Source organism: Manduca sexta, unplaced genomic scaffold (genome assembly GCF_014839805.1).
Source record: "Manduca sexta isolate Smith_Timp_Sample1 unplaced genomic scaffold, JHU_Msex_v1.0 HiC_scaffold_1424, whole genome shotgun sequence".
Taxonomy (NCBI): domain Eukaryota; kingdom Metazoa; phylum Arthropoda; class Insecta; order Lepidoptera; family Sphingidae; genus Manduca; species Manduca sexta.
The window spans coordinates 1,515-21,721 of NW_023592287.1; the positions used below are offsets into that span (position 1 = coordinate 1,515).

General features: G+C 41.6%; 1 protein-coding gene across 1 annotated transcript; it reads left to right on the forward strand.

Moving 5' to 3' along the window:
- The first annotated feature begins 279 nt into the window (after window positions 1-279).
- Window positions 280-5,737, forward strand: LOC119191377 (uncharacterized PE-PGRS family protein PE_PGRS54-like). The gene is given in 6 exon segments (XM_037445281.1): window positions 280-848; window positions 850-1,715; window positions 1,718-2,425; window positions 2,427-3,287; window positions 3,323-4,438; window positions 4,496-5,737. Coding segments are annotated over 6 exon segments (4,881 nt in total). The 5' UTR covers window positions 280-294; the 3' UTR covers window positions 5,272-5,737.
- Window positions 5,738-20,207: the final 14,470 nt, after the last annotated feature.

Genomic DNA, 20,207 nt, shown 5'->3' on the forward strand with positions numbered 1-20,207 from the left:
ATACATACATACGTAAGAACCTTGAAGAAGAACAATAGACGACATAATGAAATATTCTCATCAGGGATAAAAAAACTACTCGAAGTATTTTTTTTTTTCATTTTGATGATGAAGTATCTTTATATTTTCAGGCACAGTACTCACGTTGCTCTGTGCAATAAATTACAGGGCGTAGTTCTTCATCGGGAGCAGGCAACTATGTATCTGCAACCCGAGTGATTCGCACGAAATTTGCGCTAATTGGGACCTTGAAGATATTTTCATAGCTCATGAACGATGTGATAAGTTCTATAAATGCTTTATGGTAAGCCTGTCCCCCATTGCTGTCCTCGCGGCACTGTCTTCAACATTGACAAGGAGGAATGCGACTGGCCCTCAAATGTCGAATGTGGTGACAGAGGCTTTGTGCCGGATGAAGAGAATGAATGTCTTCAAAACAACGACAATGGTGGTAGCGGCGGTGACAGCGACGACGAGGACGAGGGTGATCTAGGCCCATGCAACTGTGATCCTAGCGAAGCGCCGAGCATCTGCAAAGCTCCAGGATCCGAGGGAGTCTTCGTCGCTCATGAGTACTGCAATCACTTTTATAAATGTAATCATGGCAGACCAGTCGCAATGAAATGTGCTCCTAACACACTTTATAATCCGTATAAGCGAGATTGTGTCTGGGCGCATGAGGTAGAATGCGGTGACAGAATAATACCCGAAGATGAAAGCGGCGACAGTAATGAAAACAATGGCGGTGAAAATGACGTTGACGACCAGGGTCCATTCAACTGTGACCCTGCGGAAGCACCCAAAATATGCTCAGTCGTTGGTTCCGATGGAATTCTGGTAGCGCACGAGGTGCGATAAATTTTATATTTGCAACCACGGTAGACCATTCCCAATGGACTGTCCGCCACATACATTATACAATCCGTATATAAAAAGATGCGACGAACCGAGAAATGTTGACTGCGGTGATAGAATAGATCCCAACTGTATATGTGAAAGTGGTGCAGTTAGCGGTGAATGCAACGGAAATAATGAAGACAGCGATAACGGCTCTGGAGAAAGCGGTGGCTCTGGAGGAAGCGGCGGTGCTGGAGGAGGTGGCGGCTCTGGAGGCAGCGGTGGTTCTGGAGGAAGCAATGGCTCTGATGGAAGTAACGGTTCTGATGGAAGCCACGGATCAGATGGAAGCGGTGGCGCTGGAGGAGGTGGTGGCTCTGGAGGAGGTGGTGGCGCTGGAGGAGGCGGCGGCGCTGGAGGAGGTGGCGGTTCTGGAGGAAGCGGCGGCTCTGGAGGAGGTGGCGGTTCTGGAGGAAGCGGTGGCTCTGGAGGAGGTGGCGGTTCTGGAGGAAGCGGTGGCTCTGGAGGAGGTGGCGGTTCTGGAGGAAGCGGTGGCTCTGGAGGAGGTGGCGGTTCTGGAGGAAGCGGTGGTTCTGGAGGAGGTGGCGGTTCTGGCGGAAGCGGTGGTTCTGGAGGAAGCGGTGGCTCTGGTGGAAGCGGTGGCGCTGGAGGAGGCGGTGGCTCTGGAGGAAGCGGTGGCTCTGGTGGAAGCGGTGGCGCTGGAGGAGGCAGTGGCTCTGGAGGAGGAGGAGGTGGATCTGGAGGTGGCAGCGGCTCTGGAGGCGGGTCCAGTTGCAATTGTAATCCTGCTGAAGCACCAAGTATCTGTGGTCAGAATGGATCTGATGGAGTTCTTGTAGCTCATGAAAATTGTAACCAGTTTATAAATGCGCCCACGGCATACCAGTAGTCCAAACTTGTTTCAGTGGACTGTTTTATAATCCTCACACCGAACAATGTGACTGGCCTCATGAGGTTGATTGTGGAGATAGAGTAATTCCTGGTAATGGCGGTGGCTCCGGAGGAGGCGGTGGCTCTGGAGGAAGCGGTGGCTCTGGAGGAGGCGGTGGCTCTGGAGGAAGCGGTGGCTCTGGAGGAAGCGGTGGCTCTGGAGGAAGCGGTGGCGCTGGAGGAGGCGGTGACTCTGGAGGGAGCGGTGGCTCTGGAGGAGGCGCCGGTGCCGGAGGAGGTGGCGGCTCTGGTGGAAGCGGTGGCGCTGGCGAAGGCGGCGGCTCTGGAGGCGGATCCAATTGCAATTGCAATCCTGCTGAAGCACCAAGTATCTGTGGTCAGAACGGATCTGATGGAGTCCTTGTAGCTCATGAAAATTGTAACCAGTTTTATAAATGCGCCCACGGCATACCAGTAGTCCAAACTTGTTTCAGTGGACTCTTTTATAATCCTCACACCGAACAATGTGACTGGCCTCATGAGGTTGATTGTGGAGATAGAGTAATTCCTGGTAATGGCGGTGGCTCCGGAGGAGGCGGTGGCTCTGGAGGCAGCGGTGGCGCTGGAGGAGGCGGTGGCTCTGGAGGAAGCGGTGGCGCTGGAGGAGGCGGTGGATCTGGAGGAAGCGGTGGAGCTGGAGGGAGGCGGCGGCTCTGGAGGCGGCGGAGGTTCGGGAGGAAGCAACGGCTCTGATGGAAGTGGCGGTTCTGATGGAAGCAACGGTTCAGATGGAAGCGGCGGCTCTGGAGGAAGCGGTGGCTCTGGAGGAAGCGGAGGTTCTGGAGGAAGCGGTGGCTCTGGAGGCGGCGGAGGTTCTGGAGGAAGCAACGGCTCTGATGGAAGTGACGGTTCTGATGGAAGCAACGGTTCAGATGGAAGCGGCGGCTCTGGAGGAAGCGGCGGCTCCGGAGGAAGCGGCGGTTCTGGAGGAGGCGGCGGTGCCGGAGGAGGCGGCGGCTCTGGAGGCGGATCCAGTTGCAATTGCAATCCTGCTGAAGCAGCAAGTATCTGCGGTCAGAATGGATCTGACGGAGTCCTAGTGGCGCACGAAATCTGTAACCAATTCTACCATTGTGATCATGGGAAAGCCATAGCCAAGAACTGCCCTGTAGGCACATTATATAATCCTTACATTGAACAGTGCGACTGGCCAGAAAATGTTGATTGTGGAGATAGAGTAATTCCTGGTCATGGCGGTGGCTCCGGAGGAGACGGTGGCTCTGGAGGAAGTGGTGGCGCTGGAGGAGGCGGTGGCTCTGGAGGAAGCGGTGGCGCTGGAGGAGGCGGTGGCTCTGGAGGAAGCGGTGGCGCTGGAGGAGGCGGTGGCTCTGGTGGAAGCGGTGGCGCTGGAGGAGGCGGTGGCTCTGGAGGCAGCGGAGGTTCTGGAGGAAGCAACGGCTCTGATGGAAGTGACGGTTCTGATGGAAGCAACGGTTCAGATGGAAGCGGCGGCTCTGGAGGAAGCGGCGGCTCTGGAGGAAGCGGTGGCTCTGGAGGAGGTGGCGGCGCTAGTGGAGGTGTGGCGCTGGCGGAGGCGGCGGCTCTGGAGGCGGATCCAGTTGCAATTGCAATCCTGCTGAAGCACCAAGTATCTGTGGTCAGAACGGATCTGATGGAGTCCTTGTAGCTCATGAAAATTGTAACCAGTTTTATAAATGCGCCCACGGCATACCAGTAGTCCAAACTTGTTTTAGTGGACTCTTTTATAATCCTCACACCGAACAATGTGACTGGCCTCATGAGGTTGATTGTGGAGATAGAGTAATTCCTGGTAATGGCGGTGGCTCCGGAGGAGGCGGTGGCTCTGGAGGAAGTGGTGGCGCTGGAGGAGGCGGTGGCTCTGGAGGAAGCGGTGGCGCTGGAGGCGGCGGAGGTTCTGGAGGAAGCAACGGCTCTGATGGAAGTGACGGTTCTGATGGAAGCAACGGTTCAGATGGAAGCGGCGGCTCTGGAGGAAGCGGCGGCTCGGGAGGAAGCGGTGGCTCTGGAGGAAGCGGTGGCGCTGGAGGAGGCGGTGGCTCTGGAGGGAGCGGTGGCTCTGGAGGAGGCGCCGGTGCCGGAGGAGGTGGCGGCTCTGGTGGAAGCGGTGGCTCTGGAGGAGGCGGCGGCTCTGGAGGAGGCGGCGGCTCTGGAGGAGGCGGTGGCTCTGGAGGCGGATCCAGTTGCAATTGCAACCCTGCTGAAGCAGCAAGTATCTGCGGTCAGAATGGATCTGACGGAGTCCTTGTGGCGCACGAAAACTGTAACCAATTCTACCATTGTGATCATGGGAAAGCCATAGCCAAGAACTGCCCTGTAGGTACATTATATAATCCTTACATTGAACAGTGCGACTGGCCAGAAAATGTTGATTGTGGAGATAGAGTAATTCCTGGTAATGGCGGTGGCTCCGGAGGAGGCGGTGGCTCTGGAGGAAGTGGTGGCGCTGGAGGAGGCGGTGGCTCTGGAGGAAGCGGTGGCGCTGGAGGAGGCGGTGGCTCTGGAGGAGGCGGTGGCTCTGGAGGAAGCGGTGGCGCTGGAGGAGGCGGTGGCTCTGGAGGCGGCGGAGGTTCTGGAGGAAGCAACGGCTCTGATGGAAGTGACGGTTCTGATGGAAGCAACGGTTCAGATGGAAGCGGTGGCTCTGGAGGAAGCGGTGGCTCTGGAGGAAGCGGTGGATCTGGAGGAAGCGGTGGCTCTGGAGGGGGAGGCAGTGGCGCTGGAGGAGGCGGTGGCTCTGGAGGAAGCGGTGGCGCTGGAGGAGGCGGTGGCTCTGGAGGCGGCGGAGGTTCTGGAGGAAGCAACGGCTCTGATGGAAGTGACGGTTCTGATGGAAGCAATGGTTCAGATGGAAGCGGTGGCTCTGGAGGAAGCGGTGGCTCTGGAGGAAGCGGTGGCTCTGGAGGAAGCGGTGGCTCTGGAGGAAGCGGTGGCTCTGGAGGAGGCGGTGGCTCTGGAGGAAGCGGTGGCGCTGGAGGAGGCGGTGGCTCTGGAGGCGGCGGAGGTTCTGGAGGAAGCAACGGCTCTGATGGAAGTGACGGTTCTGATGGAAGCAATGGTTCAGATGGAAGCGGTGGCTCTGGAGGAAGCGGTGGCTCTGGAGGAAGCGGTGGCTCTGGAGGAAGCGGTGGCTCTGGAGGAAGCGGTGGCTCTGGAGGAAGCGGTGGTTCTGGGGGAGGGGGTGGTTGTCCCGACGATCCTAGCTTAGCTCCTGATATATGTGGTGCCCCTGACTCTAATGGATTACTAGTTGCGCACGAACGCTGCGATAAATTCTTCATGTGTAGTGGTGGTAGACCAATTGTAGTTACTTGCCCCCCTGATATGCCCTTGTTCAATCCTAACATTGGCGCATGTGACGAGGCCTTAAATGTGGATTGCGGGAACAGGGTTATCCCTGATGATAGTATCAATGATGATGACTGTAACTGCAGATTCACAGGGGTTTCGTTGTGTGCATCCCCCAGGAACACACGGCATGAATGTTCCTCACGAAAATTGTAACCAATTCTATACTTGCGTTCATGGCAATGCAGTAGAGAACACTTGTCCTCACAATTTACTTTACGATCCGATAAAACAAGTTTGCGAATGGCCTATGTTTATTGACTGTGAGGGAAGAAATAGACCAACGTCGTTCATGTCTCTCAACAAACATTTGGAGGCGCGATACCGTTTATTCTGAAGTTACTGGTACCCTGCAATTAGTTACTCGTTATTAGAGTACCATAGATTTTCTACTTCGCATTGTTCGGTATGCATGTTAGTACTAAGATTTAAAGGCTGTGAGGTTCTGTAATGAACTTTAATTCGCAGGAGAGCTTTTGTATATTTTAACGCCTGTATTCATAAATGTTATTTATCTAAGGATGGAGCATTGCTATGATAACAAATCTGAATACGGGCGTAAGCATTTTAATATGTGAATTTATTATATATTTTGAACAAATAAATGAATGAATCGAACAAATTATATGTTTTACTTAAAATTCTTATCCTTTTGAAACAAGGTCATCTAGATATTTGGTTACTATATACTCGTCTTCATACAAGTAATATTTAATGAAAAGTAGACATAAAACAAAAACTTTGTTTTAGAACATAATAAGTAACAAATATAAAATATTAATTTGTTATTATATCTATTACATAAAATATAACTTACCATAATGAATTAAAACAATCGACATTTTGAACATTAAACTCATGGAAGATTTTTTAGCAGTGTGAATAATTAATCTTTTTCAAAAGTACAATTGGCTGTCTCTGATATTTTATTAATATTTATTTTCTTTGAATTTACGCCTTTTTATTTAACATCTATGGTTCGAGTAACTTATTGTCAACTGTTATTTTTATTAAGATAACCATGTGATTTTATTTAGTAACGCAATGTCAAAATTACCCTGTATAACCATCATAAATACTACCCCGGTCGAACCGAGCTGTTTAAACATAATTCTAATAAATAATTATTAAAAATTACATTTCACATTATTGTCATATCTATGCTCGTTATAATATCTCCCTGATCATATTTTATAGTCGTCTATCACCACCATCTGGAAAAGATGACCACATTTTTTTTTACTAAAAAGTATATACAACCCAGACGACCTATTTAGTGTAGGTAAGTTTTAGTCAATCTACACAAAAATAAAATATTTCCAACAACACTTTACTATATTTTATTACCAAACTACCTATAAAAAATTATAGCAGTCTGTGAATGTAGATAGCTACTACATTTTCCATATTTTTTTACGTGTTCAAATTTTAGGGAAAATGACTGAAAGCTCTTTCGAGCAAATCCCATGCGTACTCGCTGGGATTGAGATCGGCGGACTAAGCAGGACAATATAATACAGTGATGTTGTACTCGCGGAACAAATTCATCACCTGCCTTGCGGAGTGTTTACGTGCATCATCATGCACGAACATGAAATTTTGGCCGAATTGCTGTCGATGAGGGATGACCATTGGATGCACACTGCACAATCTCGTCACGGTATTGCTCCGCATTTAAATTGTTTCGTATCCAAACGAGATCTCTTCTATCACCTAAGCGAATTCCAGCCCAAACCAATATCGTTCCGTCTTAGTAATGATAAACTGCCGGAGGATTCTGGACTCGACCCTGGCGACCAGGAACTCGCAAATCACGCACTGTCTTTAAATCGGGATGAAATCCGAATCGAGACTCCTCCGAAAACAGAACACGTGCCCTCTGATTGTCAGTCTATTTCCACGTCGCAGGGCTGAAACACTTAGCGAGCGTGAAGATAGACTTCATGTACCTTCTTCTAGTAATTTCGTCACTGATAACTACTTGGTGCTGGAGCTGAAGTCTTCTTACCACCTGGCGAGCTGTAATTTGTCGCCATGCATCGTTTTGCAGAAAACGGGCTTGTCTCTGAGTAACGTTCGGCTACATCACATGTAGCTCACAGCCTTATAGCGTGCCCATAATTGGCAAATTACGCTTGATTGTGTGTTCACAGCATCCGCGATTTCGTGTTGACTGCGCCCAGTTTCCATTATACCCACAGTCCTAAACATCTCTACTCGTGTTGGGGGTTAAGATACGTAAAACTCAATTTTACGTCCACTTTGAGCGTCAGGCATAAAATAATATATGCATTCTTCGTAAATGTTTTACAAGACATAAATAGTTTGGCTTATAATCTTTTGCACAGCGACGATATTTATTTTTTTGTTATACCGATACACTATACCGTACTATACACCATACCGTATATAAAATCATAATTAATTTCAGGCAAATATCCTTCAACAGCAAGTACAGACAAGAAGAAGAAGAAGTAAAACAGATATCAAAATGTTTTGTGTTAACGATATAAACATTTTGATATCTGTCTTATTTATTTGATTTACATCAGAGTACCCTGAAATCATAATATTATACTTTATTTTTAAATATATACCGACTATTTTTTTAAAACACCATTACATATAACAAAATATTAAATTATTTTTCAAAACGCCTACTCAAACAACGGCCTATAGTAACAGGAACATTTGCCATAACACGTAGTCAGGCGCTTTCACCAATTGATGTCGACATCATATTGCTTATCTAGGATTTGTATATAATATAATTTATTATGTACTACGCAACATAAAATATTCTAAAATAGTGTGTACAATTTATTTTAAATTGAAAAACACAGATTAGAAATAATCGATTTTATCTGTGGGTGTTCGAATTATTAATAGTTCGAATTATACACTATCAAATTATTTCAATACATGTATTTTAATATTATGAATAAGTGGTCATTAAACAGAGTAATATGTTAGATTTGCTAATGCTGGCCGCCATCTTGAGAGTATCATTTTAGGCTTCGTTTTAAAGTCGATACCAGAACAACTTTTGAACCACAAAACGAAAGTCTAGTGTTATAATTAGTCATAAAATTTTAGTGTACCCCGGAGTCATTGAAATCTACTTAGAGGCATCTCATATCTTAAAAATCTACTTTAACGGTGCTTGAATTGAATTGAAAATTATTTAGAACTGTGAAAACATTGTTTTTTTTTTTATTTGTAAACTAGCGTACAAAAACCTATATATAGCCATACACTCATCTCACTGTTTAAGCTTAAATACTATTTTATATGGAAGCTCACGGTTCAACATACTTGAAATCATTCTGTATTTTGCCTTCCTGAACATTGATTAGAAATATAAAATTGTATCATAATAATTGGTTCTTATTTTATTTTTATTTATTTTGTTCAACCAGTTTTCAAGAACTGTTTCTAGATGAAAGACATTGTAAATCTAATATGATGTAATGTGACTGATATATATACATGCTTAGTAATGATACACAAAGCACCCGAGTCTATCTTTCTGAACGCGATATAAACCACCAACGAATGTCGATGAAATGGAAATAGTTTGGAACCCTGGAACCATTGATATATTAGCTACTTTTTATGCCGGAAAAACTTTTTCACGTGGGTGAAGGTGCAAGCAAAAGCTACTTTGTAATTTAGCATCAGAGTACGACAATTACAGATTCGAAACCGGGGCAATGATCATTCATAAATATTATAACCCGACTTAGGAAATTTTCATGAATCATTTTTAGAGCACAGTAAAATATTTACTCCATTTAATGTTGAATGGTAGTTAGTGACTCAAGAAGTCGAGTAAGGGGATAAATCGTTGGCCAGTTGGTTACAATATGTTCTCCAATAAGGTGATTTATATTATATATTATATTCGTAAATGAGTCGTTTAAGAACAAAATTGAAAAAAATTACATATAAAGGAACTTTTGAAAAACTTAAATTTAAGTAATAGTTTTTTTAGGAGATGATGAGCTGGCCCTACCGCTATCACTGGAGGCTCGGTAGCCTCCAGCTAGACGGTCTTAGGGCCCGGGAGGAAGAAGGGAGGGGATAGAGGGAAAGAAGAGAAGGGAAAGGAATAGGAGTTCTTAAGATAGTTGGAAGGAAGGGAAGGGAAATGTTCACGAACCCTTAGACACCTCAATGTTAATTTAGCAACCAAGAGGCACACACACTTAACTGTGTGCCTAGGGCCGCAACAAATGTCCCCTCGTACGTGGGCGTTCATTCGGTGTGGAGACCGAGCGCACAAGAATTAACTCGAGGGGGACAATTTTATAGTTACGTAGGTGCCTAGAGACGTAAGTACTCAGACCACCTCACCTGAAAGACTCACCCAGTGTGTATGGTATATACGTATCCCACCACAACAGTGCCAATAGCATCTAGATCAGCATAATATGCGAAACAGCAAATGATTGACGCTGGTTTTCATCCAATTGTAACGGCAAACAAAAAAAAAGCAAATACACAGATGTGCGTGCGTGCCTATTTATATGTTTGTGTGTGTAAAAATGATTGTATAGAGTTAGACCGATTTTTACAACTCACTAAAATAGTTTTTCTAATATGCGTGAAAATGGTTGTGAATGAATCTCTTCTTAAGACTTACAATGTTTGTCTGGCAGGGGGTTGGAACTATCAAAAACGTCTGGTTAACGAGGAAACATCATTTACTTATTACCCAAGTACTATATATAAAAATCAGCTTTTATACTATAACGTAAATAAAATTATAATTTCATGAACATTAAGGGTGTCTGGCAAGGGATTGCCACTATGTTAAGTGTCTGTCAACGAATAACGTAATTTTTAATAATTTTCTGAAGGTAATACCAAAAAATCTCACTTTATTATTTGACGAAACTAGATCGGTATTTTACACACCTTTAGTACCTGCCAAAGCCACTGTAACCCAAACTTCATAATGGCCAATCGTTCTTACCTGTGTTGGGAGCATGCGCTGACAAACTTTCAGCTTTTATAAAATAACGAAGGTCTGGGGTTCACGGGCTCTTAGACTATAATCATTATCTAAAACTAAAGTAGAGGCTACCAGGTTAGTAGTTTTGTGGTTACTAACATTCATATCATTTTCGACATAACGCCTAATAAATAAATGTCCATTTCGTAAGATTTCCTTTTTTTTTTAATTTTCATTTAAGGAGCTTGGTCATAAAAACGTGTTATTCGTGAGAATTACAGCCCTGAAACTTGACAATTAATAAAGTCCGTGACACATAGCGATACTTACCTGTGAGATATATGGGATATGATTAGCTTGTTTTTACAATCTTGATTGTGTACATAAAATTTTAACGTGAATAAATTTTACTGTGATTAAATTTTCTACAGTGCATACTTGCTAATAAAAACAATTAAGGCTCATATTTAATTATATTTATAATGTATTAATATAAGTAATTAATATAGCAGCTGGTGGTAGGATATTATTTTATATCCGCCCGGATAGCGACCACCGTACACAAGGTGTTAAAACCCGCCATAATGGGCCCAGGTAAATGTGTCGCGTTCCGGGATCAGCTTCCGTATATACAGTTTCAACAGGCCGGTATAATTGTGTCGACTGCTGCGAGAGGTTGTAGTGGCGTATAGGTAGTCGCCACAGTAGAGGACTAGATGGTTGCGTTCCTCTATGGAAGGGGAGATTTCCAGTCAGGCAGATGTTGCGCCTGATCGCCCGTGGCCCCTCCCAGACGGTTCTTAATCGCAGGTGGTATATGCTGCGCGTCGCGCAAATTCTGTTATCGTAAGTCAGTATCGTCGATTGCCATCTAGTGTAATTATTGAGCATTATTTCCTAATTGTCAATATTTATCTTCGCAGTTTCAATAATGTTTACGAGATGGCGGTGTATGCACTAATTGTACCGCCACAAAGTAATGATCTGTCGTATTGGACCCCACCCCACTTACCATCCGGATTCCGGTGCAGTGCGGTCACTTTGCCGTGCTTGTATAAAAGTAAATAATTATTTCTGCACGATGGACCGACGACACAAAAAAGACGGCGGGTAGCGGATGGATGCTTGCTGCTCAAGACCGGGATGGTTATCGTTTACTTGGGGAGGCCTACATTCAGCAGTGGATGGCGACAGGCTGATTGAATTACTTATAAAAAATATATTATTAAACACTTTGCCAAATTATTTGGAAAATAATTAATAGAACTCAGATGGAGCCTATCAACAACGCCATAAAATCTAAAATATAGTCAAAAGTGTTCTGGCCGCTCGTTGCCATCGCACATAGCCACAAATGAATATCGAGATGTACGTTGTAAGTACAAGCCGCTCGCCTGCAACATTGAGTCGATACTGGGCGGCAAGAATCCACGCTACTTCTTTTTTTTTATTGCTTTGAATGACTACACGAGGTTTCCGTTCGCCTGATGGTAAGCGATACGATGATAAATAGTAGAAACACCATCCAACACCTTGAATAACAAAGTATTGTTTGATATTCCAATGCGCTGGTCCCCCCTGATGCATAAGGTTTTAAATCTCATTATACCCAGTAATTACGCTAGCTACAAAATTCTTTAAACCGAAACACAACAGTGCATACGTTCTGTTCCTTGATAGTAAAAATAAAAACTGTGAAGGTAGCTACCCAGACGGGCCCTTGCGTACGAGAGACCTACCACCACCCTGTAGCTCTCTCCCACGAGGCTATTAACAAGCGACTTGTGTTTTGTACGTACATCGTACTAGATTCACGTGAGAAGCTGCTATTTTATTCGCTATGTTCCGCACACAAGGCGACGCGCTGCAACGCGTTTGATATCAGTCGGTATAGTTCTACCAGTCGCGTGCTACGCGAGTCGTATGTGGGTTGCGTAAAAATGATAACCGAACAAGAATAAATATCAAATTTGTACCGAAAATTGAAAAATATCCTTGTTTATGCAATTATAAATTACTGGATTATGTTAGAAAAGATAAAGTGGATAAAGTGTGGTTTGGAAATGTTAGAATTGACGAATGCCCTACAATGAATATTTCTTTATCGGGGTTTCCAAACTCTACTAAAATTCTTCTGTTTTTGAAATAAATTAACACATCTTCATTGCCAGAGTCACTCGAAATCGTACTCGAAAGTATTAATAAATATCATCGAATCAGGTAGTAAGATGTGCGGAAACCGAATTGATAAAGTAGCTAAAAATTTAAATTAGGCGACTTAACGTCCGCATCCCAATCGGTTTTTTTTTTTCGTGTTTCACTAATGCTTATTTGTGTTTCAATATTAGTTTGTTTTAGTGATTACTGAAGAGTGAGGTGGGGCGAGCAGGGTCCGCTATTGGATACGTTGCCCACTCGCCCCAATCCATCCCAATCGGTTAGCTTGATAAGAGCTTCGCGGGTGATCTACAAGTTATGTAACATATAGGGCAGGTGGTGTCAATGATCACATGAGTGCAGGGGCAGGCCGAGAGTTGGGATGCCCCGAGCTAATTCTAGTTTAGGGGTCTGCCTAATTAATAAAATGATTGCCATCTTGTCAAAAAACTATTTTCGGTAACGGTGTAAGAGAAAAAGAGGGTAGTAAAATATAGTAAGTATTTATTTAATACTTCATTGTACACCATACATACAAAAAACATAACAAACATGTATAGTGGAAATAATTTAAACATCGGTGGTACAAATGGCGGTCTTGTCGCTCGAGGTGATCTCTACCAGACAACCATTGGATGGAGATGATAAAAATAGTGGATAGGTCGGTTGTAGTTTTTTGGCATGCGAGAGATAGGCGTAGGACCTGTCTCTTACCTCACTTAGATCACTTTTCTCATGTTTGAAATTTCGCTGGCTCACTATTGCAAAGTCCTATCTAAAATTGTACTTGAGTTGCAAAAAAGGGAATGAAAATTTCATGTTTCTTTCTTCTACTTATCTTGCGGGATGATTGGAAATATTTACTGATAAAGACTTAAAATCATATGAAATATACAATTCAATTTGCACATCAAATATACAATAGAACTTTGTAATAGTTCAAGCCAGTGCCTTGTAACACGATGGATCGCAACCCATCATATTTATAGTATACTAGCTTTTGCCCGCGACTCTGCCCGTGTGTAAAAGTTTTTCCGGGATAAAGTTTTTCGTTATAAAAGTCATGCTATATAATTTCCCGGGATCGAAACTTTAACTGTTTACTGAGCGCACGCAACGAAAGCTCTCAAGAGGAATCATTTTCCCCGTTTTTGCAACATTTTATATTGATGCCTCGTTCCTGTTGGTCATAGCGTGATATTACACATCCTATAGCCGTCCCCGATAAATAAGCTTTCCAACACTGAAATAATTTTTCAATTCGAACCCATAATTTTTGAGATTAGCGCGTTCAAATAAACAAAAAAAAAACACAAATTCTTCAGCTTTATATATTACTATAGATTTTGTAACATTATTATATTAAAATAGTGATATTTTGCCGTCATTGGAATTAGTATCTCGATACAATGATATATTTGCTCCAATCGCATTATCTTATGATATAACGCCGTTGTGTAGGTGCAGCAACTACGTTTCTCCTTTGTACGATAAGATTCATGTGTTGATTATGTTAATTACTTTGAGTACTGCACTGATTATGTTTTAATCGTTTTTGTCAAACACAATATTATTTACACATAATTAGATCGAACAAGTAATTTTACAACACTATAAGACGAATATATATTTTTTGCAGTATATAAACGTACCAAGGGTTGTTAGTGAATAATAAATACTACAGGCAAAGCGACAAATAAATTTTTATATTAGTTATAAAGGAGTTTTATTTCCATAACCTTTGCTAACTAATTAAATACTTTTTATTCAATATTTATATTATTCTTTTTTTGTCCCAACACATCGTTTAAGCTCAAAGCACTCAGCATTATAATGCTACGGAAAGCACTGGTTAACAAGTATTTTTTTTGAGCATTCGACATCAACGCCGCAGGAAACTAAGCTTAGCGACTGCAGGGCCCTGGGGGGGAAGAAGGAATCCTCCTCTTCTAAAAAAAAATTAAAAATATTTCTAAGATTGCCGCTGTATTACTAATACTTAACCCACCAAATGATTACATTATAAACACAAAACATCTGATTTCCAAAATATTTACTAACTTTATTTACTTTATTTTATATTAAATAATTTAAAATAAAGTAAATAAAGTTTTCGACTCTCTCTTGCAAAAGCGAAAACCGTCTTTTACCAAAAGAACGAAGTTTACTTGTTATAAAAACAATTACTGTGCAGCTTCGAAAATTAATTCAAGTTGTAAAACAGCTTGTGCCCTATTGCGTCACGATTGTGCTAGTGGTAGGATATAAATTTTATATAATATTTTATATTCGCCCTAATAGCGACCGCCGTACACAAAGTTTTAAAACCCGCCATAGTGGTCCAAGTAAGTGTGTCGCGTTCGATTTTTTTTTTTCAATAATTGAGTTTTTAGAGTTCGAGGAATAGTTTCAAACTATTTCATTTGTATTCCTACGTATCTATCTTTCATCTATATTTTTAAATATAGATGAAAGGAAAGCTAAAGCTAGGGAGAACGCCCCTTGCTGTTAAATGATAACGTGTTGTAATTAAAGAAAAAACACGTAGGTTTAATTATTAAACAAAAAAGCATTAAGTTTACTCACAAAAAAATATAAACTTGATACCTACTGGTGGTAGGACTCTCATATGTGAGAGTTCGTCTGGGTAGTTACCAGGCACCGCAATGGTAACCTACTTAGATCTATTTATGCCGCCAAACAGCAGCGTGTAGTCTCTGTGGTGTTCCGTTTTAAAGTACATTGTAGCCAGTGTAACTACTGGACATAATAAGATATAACATCTAATATCTCAGGATGGCGAGCGCAGTGGATTACCAAACAATACTATATAATTCAAGGTTGGATGATGTTTCTACTGTTTATGGGTGGTCGTATCGCTTACCATCAGGCGAACGACAAGCTCGTTTTGACATTCAAAGCAATAAAAAATATAAACTTATCGATCCGTAATCCACATTCAACATTTACGAAATTTTCTTTAAATGTCATTGGAGACACGTCTACTGGCTTCGACGCACCGATGCAATGGGTGGACGCAAAGTACTAGGGATACCCAGTGCCGGACTTATATTTTTTATGAATGTAGGCCACTTTATTTCCGACGCCCCATGTATGTAGGTTTATGTATGTATGTAAGTTTATAAAATACTTAAATATTTTCCATTTGTTTGTATTATGGAAGGCACTAAAGTTAAATAAACGACTGATTAACTAATTCGAGTGAGTGTCCTCTGAAATCTGCCGCCCCGGCCTATTTACAAATCCAGAACTCGGGGTATCCCCGCGCCCCTGCTTATAGGATTGCTTCGCCCCGCGACTTAAATTGATATCAACCGCAGATTAATTTGATACCACCCGCGAATTAAGTTGATATCCAATGCGGATTTAATTTATATCGACTGCGGATTACATTGATATCGAATGAAATACGTATGATGCATCAAGATTGCTCACGGTCTACGGTTTTCTCAAGTTTGTACCTATTCCCTTTGTTTCTTTGTTTCTTTGAGTTTTTTGTAACGTTACCAATTATACTAACATATATTATACTCTGTTAACGTTACTATTGTCTTTCTATTAGTCTGTGGTTATAATATGAATGATTAACGCCCTCGCAATTAGAACTACCAATGAGCATCATCGTTGCAATGAATTGTCATTGCACTGACGTACGTCCGAATGGCGCCTGCATAAATAGGCGTGCAACGCGACGCTCCCCCTTTTTCAACTATTATCTTTGGCCGTGGCACTACATATTGTCACACACGTCGTTGTTCCCGCTAGGGTGAGTGTGCCAATTTACTAACCGCTAACTATGTATTCTGGGCATCAGGGCTTGTGAGCTGTCACGAGTCGCTGGCGCGGAATGTAAGCCTAGCTTGCATTCCGACCTGGTGGAATTCTGATTCCAGGTCCTTCTTCTTCTTTACGGCGTGTCTTCTTCTTTACGGCGTGCCTTCTTCTTCCACGGTGCTACCACGTGCGCTTTCACTGCGCGCATACACGTTGCGTGTCCTCAGCGTGCCTTCTTGTACGGTGCACTACCACGGTGCCGTAGCAGACGGACGGGAGAGCTGCCTCCCGACCACGTCCAGCTGCGCACCACCATCGTCGGTGTGCTGACCCCGACCGACTGCCGGCGAGCTGTCGCCGGAGCCGACCACGTGCACACTACCAACGTCGCGGGAGCTGACCCCGACCACATGCACACCCTGCTCACCCACGTGGCCTTCCAACTGCCCGGCGAGCTGCCGCCGGAGCCAGCCACGTGCAACATCTACGTGCCGTTCGCCTGAATCGGAGTTCCCCAGGCCAGTGACTCTTGTTGCATAACACCAGCAACCAGTACCGAGTGTAACGCGGAGGTGTGAAAATAAAGCTCGTACCACGTAATTACCCTGAGTTTTCAATTGTCTCCTAACTATCTGCGGGCAGGCTACTCAACCGCCGTTTTTTTATTTTGTATTAACGATCCTTTTTTATTTGAAGAAGGCATAGGTCTTATATTTGTATAGATTTGTCTTTCTAGTTAAGAACCGTTTACAATTACTTCATATTCGCCCTTTGCACATTATGGGCATGTCTGTGATAGATAATAATATTACACCATAAATAACTGAAATTCTCGATAAAACCTTTTGGTTCTCTAATTGTTACCGGTTAGATACTGGTTAACATTATCAAAAGTATATTAGTTTTGAATTCTTAATGATCCAATGTAACAATAAAATAAATTCTGATCAGTGATGAGGTGATTACTATGTTTAAGTAGTGTATATTATAATATTGCTGATGATAATAATTACAAATATAGCTAATGCTAATCCAAGTTGATAATTAACACCATTTTATAGTTTACATAAAATCTTAGTGTACTTATTCATATAACGCAAATATTTCAGGTATCGTTTCATTCCTTTATTTAGTTTATCTACCCGTTATTCCTTCGTATTAAATTATTAAACCCGACCTACCAAAACGAATTAACGTCTCGGTTCAATCTGTGGGCACGACTATGTATTGGTCATCGCGTTCTCTTAGAGGACATAGGCTCATATAAATCAAAAGGGTAGCAGCGTATCTCACGAAAAATCGTTGTATCTCACGTCGGGTGCTAGTGTCGCCAGGTAATAGGATCAAGTTCAAATAAATTATTTCACTTCATTCAAGCACCCGTAAAAGTCCATCAGAGATCATTTTCGTGAAAAATACAATGAATGAAGCTGAAAGATATTTACACGATATAAGTCTATCCGAAAATGTTGTACAGCAGATAATGTAACAAAACTACTGAAAGTAGCCAAAATATAGAAACCGAAAAAAAAATTGACGCGTTTTAATAAAAAGACGGTGCAAAGCTAAAGTATACAAAGTTGGCGATTTAGTTATACCCAAAAGAATGGTAAAACAACCGGAGTCAGTCAAAAAATTTAAACACAAACTTAGACGGTTCCTCGAAAACAAAATACAAAAATATTTTTCCTGTTGATAAAATTAAGCCTTGGGTGAATTGAGTCGGAGTCGGATAGTGATTACGGGGATAGCAATGAGGATTAATAGAGAATAAAATATTACACTCTTAAGATATGATTGTTAATTATAATTAATTATAATTTAGATTACCTAAACAAATAAATTGAATGGAACACAGGAATGACTAGGTATGTAAAAAAGAAACTTCGATCAATTGTTACTAAGTATATTTTAATCTCTTTTGAAATATTTTTTAGAGCATTCACTTTCGCAGTCAACGATGGACTGAGTCCTTGTAGACGTTGTCGTTTTGGCTGACGTACTTTTATTAAATCCTCTATAGTTCGTGAATTAACCATATACCTATGTTCCAACACGGGCACTCAATATCACTTTACCAACAGCACGAACCCCACTAGATAGTAATGGTAAAACTGATCTAAATAATCCCGCTAGGAAACATTCGATTCCATGCACCTTCTGATATAATGCTCCTTTATATACAACTACTACATATATCTGATCTAGCTTAATGATAATAATAGCGTTCATACGATCATGTCATATTGTGGAGTTTAGAAAGCATTATAATTTTTTGAAGTATACTTTAACACACCCTGCTCCAATTAAATCACATGTATTTCACTCTACTCTGTTTATATTTCGTTATTCTTACATGATCGACCACATAGAACGTTGGTTAATTTTTAATAGAACTTTTTAATGTTATACTTGGAGTTTATAAAGAGAACTTATTAAATCTTTATACGTAGATATTTAAACTCTTTTATGGGAACGTAAAAAAACGGCGAACGCCTAATTGGTTGTGGAACGGACTGCCGAGACGAATGGCCGCAGGTTCAAATCCCACGGGCACACACCTCTGACTTTTCTAAAAAATTATGAGTATATTCTTTGTGAATTAGCGCTTGCTTTAACGGTGAAGGAAAACATCGTGAGGAAACCTGCATACCTGAGAAATTCTCTATTAGGAATTTTCGAGGGGTGTGAAGTCTACCGCACTAGGCCAGCGTGGTGGACTAAGGCCTAATCCCTCTCAGTAGCAGAGGCCCGTGCCCAACAGTGGGCCAGTATATAATATAAGGCCAGTATATAAGAACATTTTAAGTACATGTGCAAGCTCGAAAACAGTTTACGAATTAATACGAAAAGGAATTACGATTAAATGCTTTATATTTGATTCTGTTTTATGTGCAAAATGACTACCAGTACTTCGAAAAATGCCCACTGGAATGAGAAGCAGCACCAAAAAACTCAGTCGGTCTTTTGTTGTCCTCTTTTTTCATAGTATAAAACTAATAAAATGAACATCAATAAAACTAAATTAGGTAGGTACAAAATTTCTAAGTACCGGCACATATTTTATTTTTATACAATATTAACATATAATATATGTGATATTCAGATAGTGACAAAAAGTAAAAATACGTACACAATGAAGTTACGATTATGAATCATTTGAAACTAATACACATCTTTTGTTGTACGGAGAGTGTCGATTAAATCAAATGTGCTTTATTTTATTTCTAGCATTTGCTCGCGACTTCTCCCGCGTGGAAAAGTTTTTCTGGGATATTTTTTCCAGGGTCCCGCTCTAGATTTTCCCGGAATAGAAAGTAGTCTCCCCAGAGTCTCAAACTATTTCCATACAAAAAAATCATTTAAGTTCGTTGGGTACGCAGTACAGCCAGTCAGATGCAGCGGGAGACTTTGTTTTATAATAATATAATATATATTTTTAAGAGGAACATTTCCGTCACACGTATTCGTTGCATAACTGTAACCGTTTACTCATTGCAGCCAAGGGAAGCTCGCAAAAGGCATTTGCCCCGTTTTTGCCACATTTTTCATAAATGCTTCGCTCCTATTGGTGCCATTATTCCCTCGATAAATGGGCTATCCAACACTAAAAAAGTTTTTTCTTCAATTCGACCCAATAGTTCCTGAGATAAGCGCGTTCAAACAAACAAACAAGCTCTTCAGCTTTATATAATAGTATAGATAACCCCATGCTAGAGTATCAGTTGAATTTTTAATAAATAACGTTTCGTGTCATTGTGTGATAAAGATATCATATCGATTTTTTTGGGTGTATATAACGTGTTTTGTTGATTTAAATCTTAACATTTCACTTCACTGTTTTCTTATCATATAGATACGATTTATAATCCGTTACACAACATTTTTATTTATCCATTTTACTTTACATAAATCTTGCACATCCATTGCATACATTTTTGAACGAAGACCTACAAATTCTTTGAAAATTTTATCGTTACTTTCCTCTTTAAAAAAACCTTATTGCTTTTAATTAATAATGGTAAACAATATTCATTACTTGGTGGATAGTGGGACGTATCAAAGTAGTTTGTTAAATCAGTTTAATATCAGCATAGAAGTTTTCTGTAAATATTTGATATATTAAACTATCAGTGTCAGTATAAAGTTTGTTTTGATGTTTATTTTATATGTAATGTTTTTG